Source organism: Chironomus tepperi, unplaced genomic scaffold, assembly GCF_022539635.2.
Source record: "Chironomus tepperi strain 1889 unplaced genomic scaffold, CSIRO-AGI_Ctep_v1 contig_100, whole genome shotgun sequence".
NCBI lineage: Eukaryota > Metazoa > Arthropoda > Insecta > Diptera > Chironomidae > Chironomus > Chironomus tepperi.
This window is the reverse complement of record NW_027226222.1, coordinates 984,492-1,001,917: the sequence shown is the minus strand read 5'-3', so window position 1 is coordinate 1,001,917 and position 17,426 is coordinate 984,492. Positions and strand designations below refer to the sequence as shown.

The 17,426-nt window shown below is 30.4% G+C and overlaps 1 protein-coding gene across 1 annotated transcript in view; it reads left to right on the top strand.

Moving 5' to 3' along the window:
* The first annotated feature begins 1,029 nt into the window (after positions 1–1,029).
* Positions 1,030–17,426, top strand: part of LOC139087172 (uncharacterized protein MAL13P1.304) — a 71,249-nt gene continuing 54,852 nt past the window's right edge. The window contains 2 exon segments of the mRNA XM_070635906.1: positions 1,030–1,161; positions 5,869–6,716. Of these exon segments, the coding sequence (XP_070492007.1) occupies positions 6,671–6,716 (46 nt within the window). The 5' untranslated portion in view covers positions 1,030–1,161; positions 5,869–6,670.

Genomic DNA, 17,426 nt, shown 5'->3' with positions numbered 1-17,426 from the left:
CGATCGTTATTCAATTGTTTTCTTGGTATTTTCTCTTCAAATCACTTCGCTTTAAATCTCTTCTTACAATTTTATGCTCTCGCTCGAGTATCAACTCAAAATTGATGATTTATTACGTCCATTAACATTGTTAAAATGTTGCGTTAATGCTCAATAGCAACAAAATGCCTAAGACGGCTTTGGGTCGATCATTTTACAGTGAAAAGATCAATTAAAAGTCGAAAAGTTTTAGATATGAACTGACATGAACAGTTTTACAAGGTTCATATTTTACAAGACCTTTTTATCTGTCGATTATGCGACATTTGGGATCATTCATTGAACTTTGGAGAGTCTCTTGAGGAATTGATCTAATCGATTATCTTCATTTTCTTAAATCAATTGTTATTGAACAAAAAATAAGTGTGAAAGTGCTTAAAAATGATTGTGTACACAATATGTTGTTGATATTATTTGAGATCTTTTTGAATACCTTTTATCCATTATTATTCCATTTGAATGGCACTTGAAAAAATTCTCCATACAAAAGTCATGCCTTTAAAATTCAAAAACAAAATTAAAGTTGTAATGAGAAAATCTTGTCACGTGAAAATTGAGAGAGAAAAGAATGCAAAAAATTTATATCTCACACCGTCAGGTAATTACAACATTGGCAGCATGAGAAACACATGTTAATCTCCAGTTGCATTTTCCAGCTAGTGGAATTTCACCACATTACTTTTGGAGCATGCGCATAACGCACATATAATTTTTTGGTGAAATTCCAGTTAGAAAAATTGCACTCAACCATGACCAGCAGACTCAGAAAAGCAATAATAAAAAACGAAACGAAACGTATCTTCATATTAACATTTACTTGAAGTGCACTCAATGGAAATAATAGCACACAAATACGCGTACAAAATTCTCCTCATTGTGTGTTGAATTTCTATACAGTACGGGTGAACAACACAGAAATATTTTTAATGCTGCTCAGTCTACAATCTGCTTTTAATGTATTAAAACGTGTTTTACTCAGCACTCGATGAAATTCGTATAGGGCTCTCTTTCTATACCTTTTATTTCGGCGGGCAATTATTATTGAATAAAAAAAATGAATTAATGAAAATATAAAAAAAAAAATAATTTTTGTGATAAAAAAAATTTATTGATTTGAAAAAGGTTTGAAAAAAAAATTATGCAGTTTAAATATTTATTTTTGGTCAGTTTCACTTCTCTTCCTTTAACTCGGTGAATAATTGAATATCGTTATTTTGTTTCGAAGCTTAACGCGAATGTGTAGTAATTTTTATATTTCGTTATAAAATAAAAATGCCAAAAATCATTGGACCATATCGTTGACGTGAAATGTTAAATAAGTTGCAAATGTAGAAAAAAAAATAAATAGTTGAAAGAAGATTTTTACAGAATCAAAAAAGTGTCAGAGTTATTATATTGATAAAGTAATTAAATGATAATTGTGTAAAGTGTGAAATTAAATATTTCACGTTCATCGACTATATTATATTTTTTTTGTCATAACACCCCATAACATGTACAAACTAAAAGAGTGGAAAAAAGCTGTGAAATGAAATAATTGCAATTTTTGTGTCAATGCAAATTTATTGCCATAAATATCTCTCGTCTGGAAAATTATTGGTGTTTTGACAGGCATCCTCTTGTGCCGAGCATGTACATAAATATTCACACAGATTGTTTAAATGAGATGCAAAAAAATGAAAATAATTCCTCGTGTCATGATAATGTGCATTGTTGTTCGATAATCAATTTTTTTTATATCTCGATATTATGAATTCTTCTTCAATGTCCGCGACAGCAGTAAAAAAAAAACTTTTTTTTCAATACAATTTAATTTAAAATTCAGAAGCCGCATATCACTCGCACAATCGATGAGCTCAATGACTAACAAAATGCGTTTGAACATTTTGGAATTTTTTTTTTTTATATTCTTTCTTTGTTTTTACAATTTCATGCCTTGAATTTCAATAAATTTTGTTCTGATTCGCGTGAAAAAATATTTTTTTTCTTCGTATTTTAAACAAAGTCTATAAAAAAAAAACTTGGTGAGGGGAGTTTATAACGGAAATGATGTATGATTCATACTATATAGTCAATGTGACATATTTTACTCATTGTTAGTCAATGTTGAAAAGAATGAAGAAGAATATGAAAATATTTTTCGAAAGTTGAGAACTCATTGAGCATTCTCTAAGGATCTCTTTGTCATCCATGGTGTGCTGAATTTCAAATTAAAACAGAAGAGGAAGAACAAATGAAAACAGTATTAAACCCACATTAAAATTAAAAATACATTTTTGTAAACCAGAAAGTTTGCTTTAAGGGCTTTTTTTTCGGAGCACATCAAAAGGCACCACAGAGATTTCACGAAATCATAATAAAAGTCAAAATAAACCACAAAATGTAAACCGAAAGCTCAAAGGAAAACGAAACATGAAAATATATTTCTTTCGTTTAGATTAAGGTTTAAAAAAAGTTTTTTTTAGAAGTGATATCGAGATTGAAATTGTGACGGAAAAAAAGTAGGATTTGCAATTTTCTTACCTCATGTTCTCGATTTCTCGCGTACTAAATAAAAGAATAAGAATGGAATTTCATTGGATAGAAGGCAAACCACAGAAAGCAATTGCTTAGTGGTCTCTGAGTGATATTAGTCATTTATTTTCTTACTTGTGGCTTCTCATACAAAACTTTTAAATTGAGAGCACTTTCATGTAGTCCACCACATATTAAACTGATTTATATTCACATCAAAAAAATTGTTTTGTCCGAAATAAATTCCACAACATAACACAAACACAGCTGTTGTTGTTCTTTGCCTTTTCAAGAACCTAAAATGTTTTCATTTCAAAGTGTCTGACAAGCGGAAAAATAATAAGAAGATCTAGAAAATTTGGTGTTACAATTATTTTTATGTGGTGTCTTTTTATTGTTTTTTTCCTTCCTTTTTATCTTTCATTCTCCCTCATTTTCCACATCTATAAATACTCATCAATTTTTCATATCAAAAGGACCTTAATTCCCATTTGTCAGCGTTTAGTAATAATAGGAATTTTTTTTTATTTCATTGGACCTTCCTTTACAATTTGCATAAGACATATCGAAAATTATTCAAGAGAGAATTTTATTTTTGTGTATCCACCAAATTAAATATTCTAGTGCTTTTCTTGTAATGTCCCACAATAAATAGCAAAATAATGACATTAGGAATGAAGGGAGGCAAGAATTTTATCGAATATAATTTTACGGATATTTCCAATTTTTCCACATAAACGAGCAAAAACAAAATGCGGAAAAATATTTTTGGTATGTTCTATGATGAATAGATAAGCCTAAAACTTGCGATTCATCATAATTGTTTGAGAGGAAAAAAATTATTTTCCTTCCTTTTGTCCGAGCGACATAAATGAAGAAGTCTCCGCGATGGGGCAATTTAAGTTTCCGCGATAGTGTTCTTTAAGTTCCTTTTATACTAAATTTTGTAATCCGTGTGATTTTCATACGGCTGTCAAAGAGACAGGCAGCTTACTGTTGGTGCTAACCATATGGCAGGTAATATACCCTACTAGACAAAGAAGCTGTTGTTAGGTACCGAAGTAGTCTTTCTGGACCATTAAATCATTCAAATTGTCTGTTAGGGGAAGGAGCTGTGATAAAAACTTAAAAGCTCCGTGGTGAAGCATTCTTAATTTGTGTCGCTCGGGGTGACAGCTTTTAATAGTTTTATGAAAAATAAAAACAAAAGGATGTGTGGTAGGAAGTTGTAGAATACAAAATATATGAGCTAAAAATTCTTTTTGCTATGGAAAACATAGAACAGCCAGCAAAAGAAGGAAAAAAAATCATTTGGAAAAAGTAAATAGAAAACTTTTCTTGCTTTGTAATTACTTGAAATGTTGTTTTCCTCTAGGTGGTTTTTTTGGGGAAATTATTCTAGAAAGTGAAATTATTCGGCACAGAAAAAAAAAGTTTCTAGGAATGAAATCACGTTTATTTATGTTTTTTTACTGCGTAAGGTTTCCCAAATAAGATGTGAACAAATATTTTTTCTATCAGAAATGAATCTCATTCAAGGATCGCTTTCTTTCGTGACCAAAATTCCATTTCTTCCATCACATTCAATCCAAAAATAATAAGTTTCTTTTCGTTTATGTAGCAACAGTAAAAGAAAAATAAGGAAAAATAAAATGAAACTTTGGATGTTTCGCAAATGAGGATCGGATGAAAGTTAAGGAAAAGAGGAAAGTGAATAATCGTCCGAGAAAAATTAAGTTTGGTTTACTTTAAAAACTTTCTTTTTTGTTACTTCCATCCCCATCTACTGCCATGAGAGGATAGAAGAGGCATAGGAAAAGAGCAAGCAAGCGAGTTTCACAAGTTTTTCATTCTTTTGAACATGAAATGATTACAAGTTTAATGCTGGATGTAGAAAATATAAAGGGAAATTCATGGAACAAGTTAAGCCATAATGAGAGGAAAATTATGACGCATAATCAAGTAATTGCATTAAGCACTACTTAGATAAATTAAATCAATGTAGAAAATAGAGAGGGTGGTTTACTATAAGACATGATTGTGTGGTTTAGTTTGTAAGGTTTTCAATGTCTCATAATGGTTATGATTTCAGATTGAATCTTCACTTTACAGAATATGGAAAATTATTCTTGCGTTTTGGAGTGAACTTGAAATCAATGTGAAGAATATTAAATGATCTAAGTGATACAAATGAAGAAGGCTTCGAAATGGAACTTTAAAGCCACTAAATCTATTTTATTAACGTCACATGAAAGAGGCCGTCGTTTGGCGTCCATACGGCTCTCAAATTTAAGCAACTTAAATTTGATGTTAATAATATAGATTTAGCTGAGCCTTTAGTCTTCTTCATTTGGAGTCGTTCGGATGAGTAACATGATTATCGTGGACAACTGTGCAGTTCTAGTCATTTATTGTATTACTGTATAAATGTAGAAGGGGCTGTCGCTTAAAATGATATCGCTTAAAATCCCCTAGTACATACTGGCTTGATTTATTTTGATAATGTCCCATTTCCCTCCGGCCAAAGTCCCTTTTTCCTCGGGCATGAGCATAAAACAGTGATTTTTTAAAATTAATTAGAAACAAAGAAAAATGTCAATTCATTTAAAATTAGGGTATATTATAAATTTTTAATTATGACAACAATGCACAAAATATGAACAATTGAAACTCAAAAGACTAACAACGAAATTCCTTTAGACTCCCCACGTCAATTTTTTCTCATGTTTAAAACAACTCTTTAGTCCTCAAATTTCAAGAAATCTGAGCAACACGAGTGTATAATCATTTTATTTAATTTATTTCATGATGATCCACTTTCCAGCATCTATGTCGTTATCTAATTACAAAAACTCTGAAATGCTTCCCAACAATCTGTACAGCAAATTGATTGATACCTAAATTAACAATTAAAAAACAAGAAAAAATATTTGCTTCTTTTCCTCTCAAATTAATGATTGATCGACAAGTCAACAACAAAAAAAAAGTTTTGAGCGAAAAGCCCAAGACAGTCAACTGAAATACAAATTGTAGCATCCTTCAATCAAAAAACTTTTTTTTTTTGTATGAAACCCCTCCGTAAAAATACGATGGAATTTTCAAAGTATTAAGTTATTCGAGGCTTTCCATTTTTTTCTGCGGAGAAGGAAAGAATCTTCATGATGCTCGGTACGGTACACAAGGAAAAGGAAGAGAATGAAAATTTGAAATTCAAAAGCAAAACAGAATTGAAATAAATTTTAATGGACTTTAAAGCATTTTCATTTTGATGACAATTTTTATATGAAAAATTCCTTTTATCCAATTTCCTTTTAGAGAGCTTTTTTCATTCTTTATTGCTGGTGACTGCAGAAGAGAGTTAGATAGATATATAGAAACATAGAGAACGAGAAATAAAAGAATAATAAAAAAAAGCAAATTTGAAGTGACACAACAGCAGAAAGAAATCATAAAAAAAATTGAACAAGTGAAATTACGAACCATACAAGTGAAATTTTCATCTGGTTGTTGACTTTTTTTTTGTGTTTTTGTTATCATTGTCATTCTTTCTCGTTTTTATTAAATTAAAATGTTTATGGAAATTCATTCTAAATAACATAAACAATTTGCATAAAACATGAAATGTCTCGCAAACCCAGCAGTAAGAAAAAATGGAATGGGTGAGCATCTTTAATAACGGACATAAGCAAAACACATAACATGAGCTATATTTAATAACCAGCAACAACAACATGAAAAGAGTGTAAAAAGTTTGTCAAGACATAACCGCATGTAATTAAAATTTAATTATTATTAAACGCTGTAAGTGACTGAACACGTAATATCGTAAAAAACAAAATTTAAAGACATACTTAATGTGTCATTTGGTGAATTTGTAATAGAAGAACCTCTGTGAAGAAAATTATAATAATCATAAAGGAACAACAACAAATAACCAAAGTGAAAAGTGTGCTATTGGGGCAAAAAGAATTGAAATAATTATAATAATAATAACAGGGGGCGAGAAGAAAATCGTAAAAGTTTAGTGCGAAATTATAATTAATTAGTTGACATAAAGCAAGCTGAAACAGCAATGGCAAGTACATGGAAGTATCGCAGGCACCTTCTGACAACAAAAATGGAGCTATTTTGCGGATTAATAATTTTCACATTAATTCTGAAAGGTATGTATGAAATTTTTCATTGTTATTGTTATTATTGGAAGAGATTGTTTGATAAGGATCATATTTTTTATGGGAAAAGAAGTTAAAATTAATTGCCCTTAATACTTCATCCTCATAATACCCGAGCGTTTTGTACCGCACATAGAAGGAGGCAAGAAAAGAGCTTAGCATGAAATTTTACATTTGTTCACCTTCACCTCCGCTCCTTCCTTCAACTCTCTGTTAAACAGCAATAAAATAAACCTAAAATATTTGCAAAAAAAGTCTTTATTTGGTTTAAAAAAGGTTGCCATTATTAGCATTTTCATCGACCTCCTTTTTTTCCTCGACAAGGACCTCTACTGAATTGGACGAAAAACGAACAAAAATCATAAAAAATACAAAATGTAAAGAAGTTCAAACATATAAAAATATTCTCAGATTTGTGAAAAATTGTAATCGCATTTCTATGAAAAGGCATTAAAAAAAATGCCCATAAAAAGTCACAAAAGTCTCAAACACATTAAATTCCATATTTATATTTATTTTACTGCATGTTGTATTGTTGTTATCAGGACGAGAAAGAAAGGAAAACGGAAAGGAAGGGAAGCGTAAAACCCGATAAGACATTACATTTTTTGTTGTTGGTCGCAAGATTTCCTTCTGCTCATATACGCATTTAAGATGTTCGAAAGAGAACTTATGTGTAATGATGAAGAATTATGATAAATCATTTCAAACATTTCTGCTAACTGAACATGGTTCAGCTGTTCACAAATGACGTCATCGAGTCCTCAAATGACATAATGCTTTGTGACACTATAAAACTAGACTTTTCTTAACCTTACAGGCAATGAGCATTCTTTTAGAGCATGTTATACTAAATATACTAATTATGCATGCTCACGAGCGTACATACTCTGCTATTGCTTTGCCTGCTAGGGGAACGTCATAACTGAATGACTCCCTATAATTTTCATCGAGCATTTCTACTCTTACTCCAATGCAAGGAATAAAATTAGGTTAAATATGCAGCTTCATATATTTTTTTGTGATTTTGTTCATACGGTATTCACTTGAGAAATGACACATATAAAGTTGTGACTTCAAAAAAAATTCAAAAGTTTGAATCAAATTAAAAGTAGAAATGAAAACAAAACTGAGCTTCGTATAGATGTAAAAACCTAAAGTTTGTCATAGCAACTGTTTCAGTTATTCAAAATTAACTCATCTCTGCCCTCATTCTAGTCATGTGGTACTCGGGTTTGGCAGAGAAATTTACTAAATGAATTTACAAAGAATTTTATGCTTCTGCCAACAGAATCATTGAATATGAATTTTCATGCATATATGCGAAGATATACTTAACTCCATTTAAATGAATAATCATCTTTCAGACAAATATTTGACGAAGATGATGAATAAAGCATGGAGAATGAGATGGTATAATTGCAACAAATATTCATCTTTTTTATGATTGTGCTTAAATTTAACATTTATTTTATGAGGGAGAAATGAAAACAGAATAAAAAAATCACAGAATTGATGATAAGTTCTTAAATTACGTCCATTTTGTGCTTTACTGATAAATGTAAATTACATTTTCATGTCATGCTATGAAAATTTACTCCGCATTGTAACGTGAGATGAGTTACAATATCCAAAATAGCATTTTTTTTGTGACAAAGCAATTTCAACTAGTCAAAATCAGTAATTTGTTTTCCTCTTCAATCTCAATTACCTCATGACATTCCCTCTAAATTTATCCTTCATTGCGAGTGGAAAAAACAGCTTGAAAAGAACCTAATTGAGTTTGCAAAGCTTTTTTTTTCGTGCAATTCTCATTCTCTTTGTGATCTTCAATTTTTTTGCCGTCTCTTACTCATATCCAGCATTCAGAATTAAATTATTTTCTTCTGCTAAATGAGCACTGGCTTATTATTTGCAATGAGCAAAAAAAAAGGAGAAAAAATGAATCGTAAAATTGTCATTTAGTTGAAATGAGGGCTTTTGTATGTTAAACATAGAACAAAATCTGGGAAACTTTAAATGGCATTTTGTCACTTTTCGGTTCTGCTTAATCCTCAACTTTATAAATAAAAATCTCTTCTTCATGTCTTTCTTTCGACATTCTCGTTATTTCTCATAAAGACAATCTCATTGAAGAAAAGAGATTTTAATGGTAATTGACTTAAAGTTTTTAAGATGAATAGAACCGATTTACATTATTATCGATTCCATCAGCCCCTCGCAGACATAAGACATTTCGAGAATATTCACACAAAAAAATTCAGATTGAATGAAAATTACTCAATTTATTTTTATTCAATTTGACGACAAGAAACTTTTCTATGCTTGAAAATCTTGCTGTCTTGAATATTCAATTCTATCTTAAGACATACCACAATTTTCAAGGGTTACTTATAACATTTTGCAATCATTCATTATATGAATGTGAATGAGTTTCTATGAGTTATCTATAATTAATTTTCATGAGAAATCTTGGAGAAATCAGAGGTACAATTCACAAGTGACGGCAATCAAGTCATTCAATTTTGAAAGTAGAAGTCACTAACTATTTAGAATTTACTCTGCATCCAATTAAAATGTCATGGAGTATGATTTGTCAAATAGCCTTAAGTCTTCTTTATATCGTAAAAAAGGCGGATAATTCGGACCCAAGTCAATCTGACATTGACTTGGAACCAAATTTCACCATATTTGTATAATTTGATTTGATCAAATTTTAGGAAGAGCCTGACGACAATTTTTTTGCTATTTCTATGAAGTGCGTTTTCCGGGTTAAACTTAAAAATAGCATAAAACCGTTAAAATGTTGTTACTAATACCTTACAAATTTTTGGTACTTCCTAGAAATTTATTTAGTATCGGCTTAGTATCCATAATGAAAATTCTTAATTTTTAAGACTTTTCTTTCTAGTTCACAAAATTGCTATTAATTTTTTTCAAAGAATTGCTACACAGCATTGAGCCTACTTTTTTCAATGATATTCGTCATAATCGGTCCTTCTGAGAAGAAAAAATTACATAAAAATCAACAGAAGTTTCAACCAGAAAAAATAATCCTCGCACTGACGCAATTCATAATATTTATAGATTCTTACTTTGACTATATTTTTGGAATTTTTATAAATTCGATGGTCATCTGACTATTAGCCTATTTCTAAAAATAACTTAATATTTTGTAAACAATTCTATTTAAAATATACAGAATAAAATCTACTTGAAATGAGTCCAATTATCGTAATCAAATTCCCACACACATCAATCAGTAAATTCCTCAAAACCAAAATAAATCTACTCTCACATATCATTACATATTATCAATAGACTGAGGTAGAATTTCAATTAATTGACTTTGAATAAATATCAAGAGAAATTTTAATTGAATCTATTGATTCTTTATGAAGTTTACTAACAAGTTGTTACTTTCAAATGTTGAGTAAAACACATTTCATTACAGGCTAAGTCCATTGAAAATTGATGTGAGAAAATTTTTATTTACTGATAAATCTCTCCTTCCTTTAAAATTTCAACAATTTTATATGATTTATACGACAAAGTTCCTCAACAAATCTCAGCTTAAGAGCGGACATTTAAGAAACTCATTCATTTTATTTGAGTTGTTATTTTTTTTGATGTACACAGCAGCAAGCAAGCAAAAAAATGAAGGAAACTTTAATGTTGTGTCATCTAGATAATGGCCTCAAAGTTTTAATATAAATACAGTAAGGAAACTTTTTTACATCTTTTTCATGCTGCGCCGTAAAAGAACAATTAAGTTTAATCCATGCTAAAAAAAATGAACTTTTTTCACTTCGTTTCATACAATGAAAAGGTGATTTCATCGCATTAAATTGTATTGTTTCAACTCCTTCTCATTCAGTTTTATTATTCTGTATTTTTTTTCGACTTCTTTAGTCTGCAATAATTGAAATGAGAGAGGAAATTTTTCATTTCCTTCCTTAAAATCAATACAGGAATTTTTTTTATGATTTTTATTTTGCTGAAAATAAAAAAAGTAACTTTTCAACAATTCCTTTCATGACTTCCTTAATACAACGTTTTTTTATTTTACTACTTTAGCAAGTCTGAATAATAAAATATGGTGTGTGCTGTATGCTCAATTTAGAATCGCTTGAAGCGTTCACTAACACTTCTTTCTTTTATTTTATTCAATATTCAGCATTTATCGCCTTAGTGGTTGAAATTTATTTTTAACGAAAAACTTTTAGTGAATTTCTAAAATGCAGTAAACAATACTGAGAAGGCAAACGGTGTGGAATTTTCCAAAAATTTGACCCATAGCCAACATGACTATGGCTCTAGAATAGATTTAATGAAATCCTACCTCAAGTCAAAATGGAAAGGGATATCCGAAGGATTTCCTTCGCCGAATGCTTTTTGAGACAGTTGACTAGCATTAAACTAATTTTAATAATTTTAGGAACTAAGAGACACTTCAGTAGACTATAGTACTGTGGAACATCACAAGGCTATGTAGTCTTTAACTAGATAGTAATTTTCATGTCCACTTGGAGTTGTCTGAATTCCAATAAAACCGTGTATCCTTTATTGTAACGGTTATTAAAAAAGCTTCTAATACACCTCTATTACTCTTATTCCTTTGCCAAAATGTTGAGCGTCATAAATAAACAACCATCACGAAATTCCAAAGTCAATTGTATTTTTTCCAGTCAAGCTATATTGACGAGCTTAAAAAAATAATGTTAAAATTAATTTCTATAAAATAAACATACTGGCTCAATAAAGTTTGTGAGTATAGTAAATGCGTCAGAGTCATGTTGAGTGCTGGAGAACTTTTCCAATTTTTCTCATTCTTCTTTACGTTTTTGTCGATAAAAATTTCCTCGTTACAATTTTTCTTCTCTTTTTGGCGTAAAATTGATTCATAAGAATTGGAGAAAAATAAAAGTTGCGGCAACAAAACGATTTCTTCCTGTATAAGTGCGTGTTTTTAGTTAAAACAGAAAAGTAAATCGAAAAACCTGAAACTTTTCTTGTTATCGTGATTGATACGCAAAACAAACTTTGCGTATACAAAGTCAATTATGCTTTCATCACGTCAAAATTTTACATAAAATCTATATGCATTGCTGTCATGATGAAATGTGCTTCAATATTCACATATTCATTTTCTATTCAATCAATTCTCATAATGAATAATTGATGAATCATTAGAAACCATATAGTGCACTATTAAAAGCCACAATTGACAATCGCTATGATATTACTCACCTAGTGTCCTAACCACAGTAGTTAGAAATCACAAAGAGTCGATATGTGAATTATTTTTTCATGTTGCAAAATCACTGTCCTGTGGTTATGTTGAGATTGGATTTATTTCATGTCCCTCCGACCAATAATAAATTTTTTAATATATTCATGTCCCATTGGGATTTCATACAATAAATTGAATTGTGAGTTTTTATACAGCAGTTTTGTATCCTCCCATTCGTTAATGACCATCGACTTTTTATGTATATGATTATAATGACATTTTTATTCAAATTAAGGCATGCTCGATGGTTGATTAAACTTTCTTCATTGTAACGGGTTCCAAAATATTTTTCTCGTGGGCACAAAGAGGAAGAAAATAAAATTTATATAAAAAATTTTCTTCGTCGTTTACAAAATGCCTCCCAAATGGCATTTAAATTGTCCTCCTTATGACTTTGTCCGAGGATTCTATTTTCTTGTGCTTCTCTTTTTTTGGGATCTAAGATATATACATAAAATGATTCAGTGCATTTTCAGGGGGTAAAATAATAAAAAAAGCTCGATTTCCTTTTTCCCGTTCCTTTCACGCATTTTATGTTTGTTGTTCTTTTGGATACAGCTAAGAACCACCCATCATGTGGATTTATTGCTAACCATTAAAATCTGATAGATTCCTATCGTAAATTAAATTCAAAGTCCCAATAAACAATAATAGCTTTCAATTTGGTCGAAGAAATGTGACAAGAAATCGATACGGTTACTTGCCATTTTTTCTCGTTTCTCTCTTGCCTACCATTCCGATTTCTGTTCCATTTAATTTGAAGGCTTTTTGTCTTCAATAAAAAAATAAAAAAATTGGATGCATGTACAAATATTTACAGTATAGAACCACTTTTGAAAACAAAAATAGACTAATTTGAATGTTGATTCTTCATTTTATAGTTTTTCATGTCACAATGAATAAAATTCAATTCAATGACACTTTTATATTCAGGTTATTGGAGGAGTTTAACATACAAGACACATACTCACATATTCAATAGAAACGCACAGCCAATTTTAATGTATTTTCAATCCAACTGGGCGTTCATGTTCATTTTTATTTGCTTTATTTTTATATCTTAAAGCAAATAGAAAATTGATGAGTTTTCAACTTTTTATGTGCTTTTTGCTTCCATTTGGTTGCTGAATTTGTGATATTCGCTAAATTTTTGGCTTTATTGGACCAGAATAACAGTTGAATCTTTTATCTCTAATGGATTATTTTGTGCTACAAATTCAATGCAGTTCAACCATAAAACTGCAAATAGTTTAGACAATCTTCTGATTTTGGTTCATGTTTATAGTGTTAGGGATGCAGTGATGCGATAACTGAAACACGCTAAGGGGTCGTTCACTATAGAATTCGATTGTTCATGAACCAAGTGAACGGTCTCTAGATAAAATTCATAATTTACCCAAAAAAGGCACACTTTCCCATCAAATAACTATACTTCATGCGACACTTTACTCAACATTCCATGTCAGTCAACATCACAGCCCTTCTCAAAGTACAATGTGAATAGAATTCTGCAACATGTCATAATTACTCGTCTAGTACCACTCTTATCAATCACGTTCCATCAAAATGCGCTATCATGTTAAATCAAACACAATGTCTTCACACTTACTTATTTTTCCTATCATTCAGCCTTTTCTGACATTCATTCAAGTCGGATCCTCTTCATCTTATTTTCATTTAGACGAGAATAAATGAAGAGTAAGAAAAAAGTGTGAGTCTGTACGATAAAATGCCTTTATCCCTTTTCATACTAACAAGAACATTGCCTTCGATAGAGGTTTTCTCGAATCAACAACAAAGCAAGTGAGTGTTTAGGTAGTATTATAGAAAAAGCGAGAGATGAGTAATTCTTGTTAAGGAATAAAATATGATACAAGTTTTATCCTAATTTTCGATAACAAATAGGCTTGAAAGGTTTTTTTTTCCTATACGAACGATGGAATTTTCTGCTGTATTTAGCAATAAAAAACTTTATATTGTATTATTTGTTTCTACTTCTTGTGTGTTTCCCACACTTAAATAGCACCGAAAAATTCCTAATATATATTCACAACCAATATATGAAGGATTAAAGTGGAATTGGAAAAATAACAAGGAGAGGTGTGAGAAGCAGCCACATGTAGAATGAGTTGAGGTATGGAATTTTGGTATTGAGGTAGGAGTAATTTCTTCGCAAAGTGTAAACAATATGTGTCTATGAAAATAGTTTGAATAACAATGAACGATGCCTATAAAATGAGCATCCTTAAACATTTTCTAATGTTTTCCTCTATTCGGTGAGGTATGGGAAATAGGATGTTTGCCCTCTGGTGGCACCTTTGTCATAGTGTTTCAATTTCAACATTATGTTTACTGCTCATTGCCTACAAACATGCTATATATGCTAAAACAAGGAATTGAAGAGGAAAAAGACCTTTCTGTGCTCATCAAGATTTATTTTCACCTTTTCTCCTACTTTTTTATATTAGCAGGAAAATCGATATCGATATTCCACATATATATTCCTCACTTTAACAATCTGACCAAATAGAAAATATATTGAGCTTGTTTTGGATATATGTATATGTGTTAAGGACAAACATATGTCCAAGTGTATGCCGAGGATGGAGTAAAAGTTATTTTTTACCCTTAAACCATATCAATTGTTTGTATCATACAACATGAAGCAACAACGAGAATCGATTTTCTGATGACACAGAACATAGTGCAAAGCTAGTAAAATGATTTCTGTAATGTCTGTAATAGGCGCATTTTTAGCTTTGATTGAATTTTTAAATCAATTTTTCTCACAATTTATAATCCCTGTGGAATTCATATGAGGCTCATTGTCTCTGGCAACCTTTGCATACTTAGAGTCACTTGAGTAATGTTCCTCGAAAACGGGATTGATGTATTAAAGTACTCAATCCGAAAATGTCATGCAATATTGGACAATCATTAGACCTGAACTCTTAAATGTTGCACGACATACATGAACGACGGTTGACCATAAAACAGACAACAATAGAACTTATGCCATACAATTTCTTATCAGAATATGCTAAAAGGGTTTTTATAGTTTCAGGGGAATATAGAGGGAAAAAGGACAATGAAGGTATATGTGATAATATTTCATGTATCTTCACATAATGAATCATTGAGAATCATAAAACATGTTTAAAAAGACGCTCTTTTTTGAAAGCTTTTATAGGGGAACAAAAAGGGTTAAACGAGAAAAAAGCAGGAAGGATAAAAAAGGCAATGCTATAAAATAAATTATTTTCAATACTTCAACATCCATAAAAATATAATCTCGTTCTATTTATTATGTGATACATATAGTAGAAATTGAACATGCTTAAGATGTGTAGCTCATCGTAAGAAATTAACTCGTATGATGTAAAATGTGTGTGTTTTTTCTCAATTAAAACTTTTTCATCATGTTATTGCTGGAGGAAAACTTTTCTTTCCCTTTTAAAAAATAAAATATGAGTAGAGAAAAGATCTTAATTCTTCCTTTTTTTCAATTTCATATAAGAAGCACAGAAAGAACAACAGTTAAACTTTTGTTTGCAGAATCTCAATCTCTACTATATTGCAAAATTAAAAAATAAATAAGAGAAAAATGAAGTTGTATTTAATGGACTGGAAAAGGGAAAAAAGTCAATTTTCTTAGTTTCTTTTTTTCATTTTAGTAAGAAAAACCTTTTTCATCTGCCTTAAATTGAGGTAGTAATCTATAGATTGAAATTACTAACGCACGAGAAAAATATGCTAGGGAATGCGAAAAGAATTTCGATTGTATAGTTTCATTCGGACAGAAAATGTCCATTGATTTTTCTAAGAATAGATCTCTGTTGTTGCTTCTAGGATGAGTCTTGTGGTCAGTCGTAAATGACGGCCAATGGTAAATTGGGGTCTTAAAACTCCCTAACAAGTTATATGTTAAGAAAAACATGTGCTTATTCCGCCGTGATTCTGGCTTAGAGTCATATTCGGCATCATGAGCCACGTCAGTCTAGTGCTTGATTCAGGATCGATCAACCGATGTGAATTATTCAGGAAACATACAATAATAGCTTTCTCCTAAATAATGGACATCATTTGCAAATAACATCAAAGTAAGCGAATCCTTAAAATAATAACTATTTTATCTCAGACTAGATTTGTGAGCAACAATACAAGAAGTTCGACATCAAATTGGAATATCGAAATTTCTTATCTAAATCTACTTATCTAGATTGATTTTTCCTTACGTATACAGAAACATAACATTTCTATTTATATCCATGCCTTTTCCCCAGACATTAAGACATCAACTTTAAATCACGACAGAACGATTGAATAATCGATCAACTAACTTTTTAACCTAATGTTTATTTCCATAGTTTTTTTTCTATCTCATTCTTTAAATCTCTAATGGGAATACATAAGTAGAAAAATATGGATATAGAGTAAGGAACAAAAAATAAAAGTTTCATACAATTTTCTTCTTCGTGAAAAACTTTCGATCTAAATGAGGAAGCAATTTTGCACTAGCATGCATATGCTTAATATTAGGTAGAATGTTTGCTCATTAAAAAAAGTTTAATTTCCAACGTATGTGTAGGTGGATATATGCATGAACATTTCTGACTTCATAATACTAAAATGCAACGGCAAAAAATATATTTTTAGCAAATTTTCCTTTTCCTCTTCGCATTAGAAAACTATGAAAGGAATTTTTCTGAATGACAGAATTTTTTTCTACTCCTTCCTTCCGTCTGCATACGTAAAACTTTGAATGTATGCAGCAGTTTTCTTAAAACTAAATTAAACTTTTTTGGAAAACTTCATTTGACTGCTCTTCTTGTGAACGAGTTTCTTACTCTAGACTTTCAAAAAAAGTTCTCAAAAATGTCATTCAAGTTTTACTAAATTTTTACCTTCAGTTTTAAATTTTTTCATGTGTCACTTCCAGGTGGACAGAAACTCGTTTTTGGCAAATTTTCTTTGTATTTATCTCAAATTGATAAAAAAGCTTGATGTCCTCCCCTTGGCAACATGATAAATAATTTATAAAGTTGTTAGAACTTTTCTCTAACAATGACAAATAATGAAGTTGAGTACGGAGACATCACAGTATTTTTCCAAAGCATGTCTCTAAATTAATGAACCAAAATTTACAGATTTTAATCTCAATCAATCACTCTCCATTAAGCAGACACCACCATTAACCTGCGTGTTATTGATATATCTAGCAAATATCGTTTCAAAAACCGAACCTTAAATGTTCAATATCAAAATTTTAAATAAAATGATTTACCTTGTTCAGCTGTTAGTGACATTATCTCGTACCTCTTTGCCTCTCTTTAAATATCGATTAATCTTTCCATGAACTTTTCAAATGATATTTTTTTGCTTTGCATATAAAGTTAGAGCATAAACTC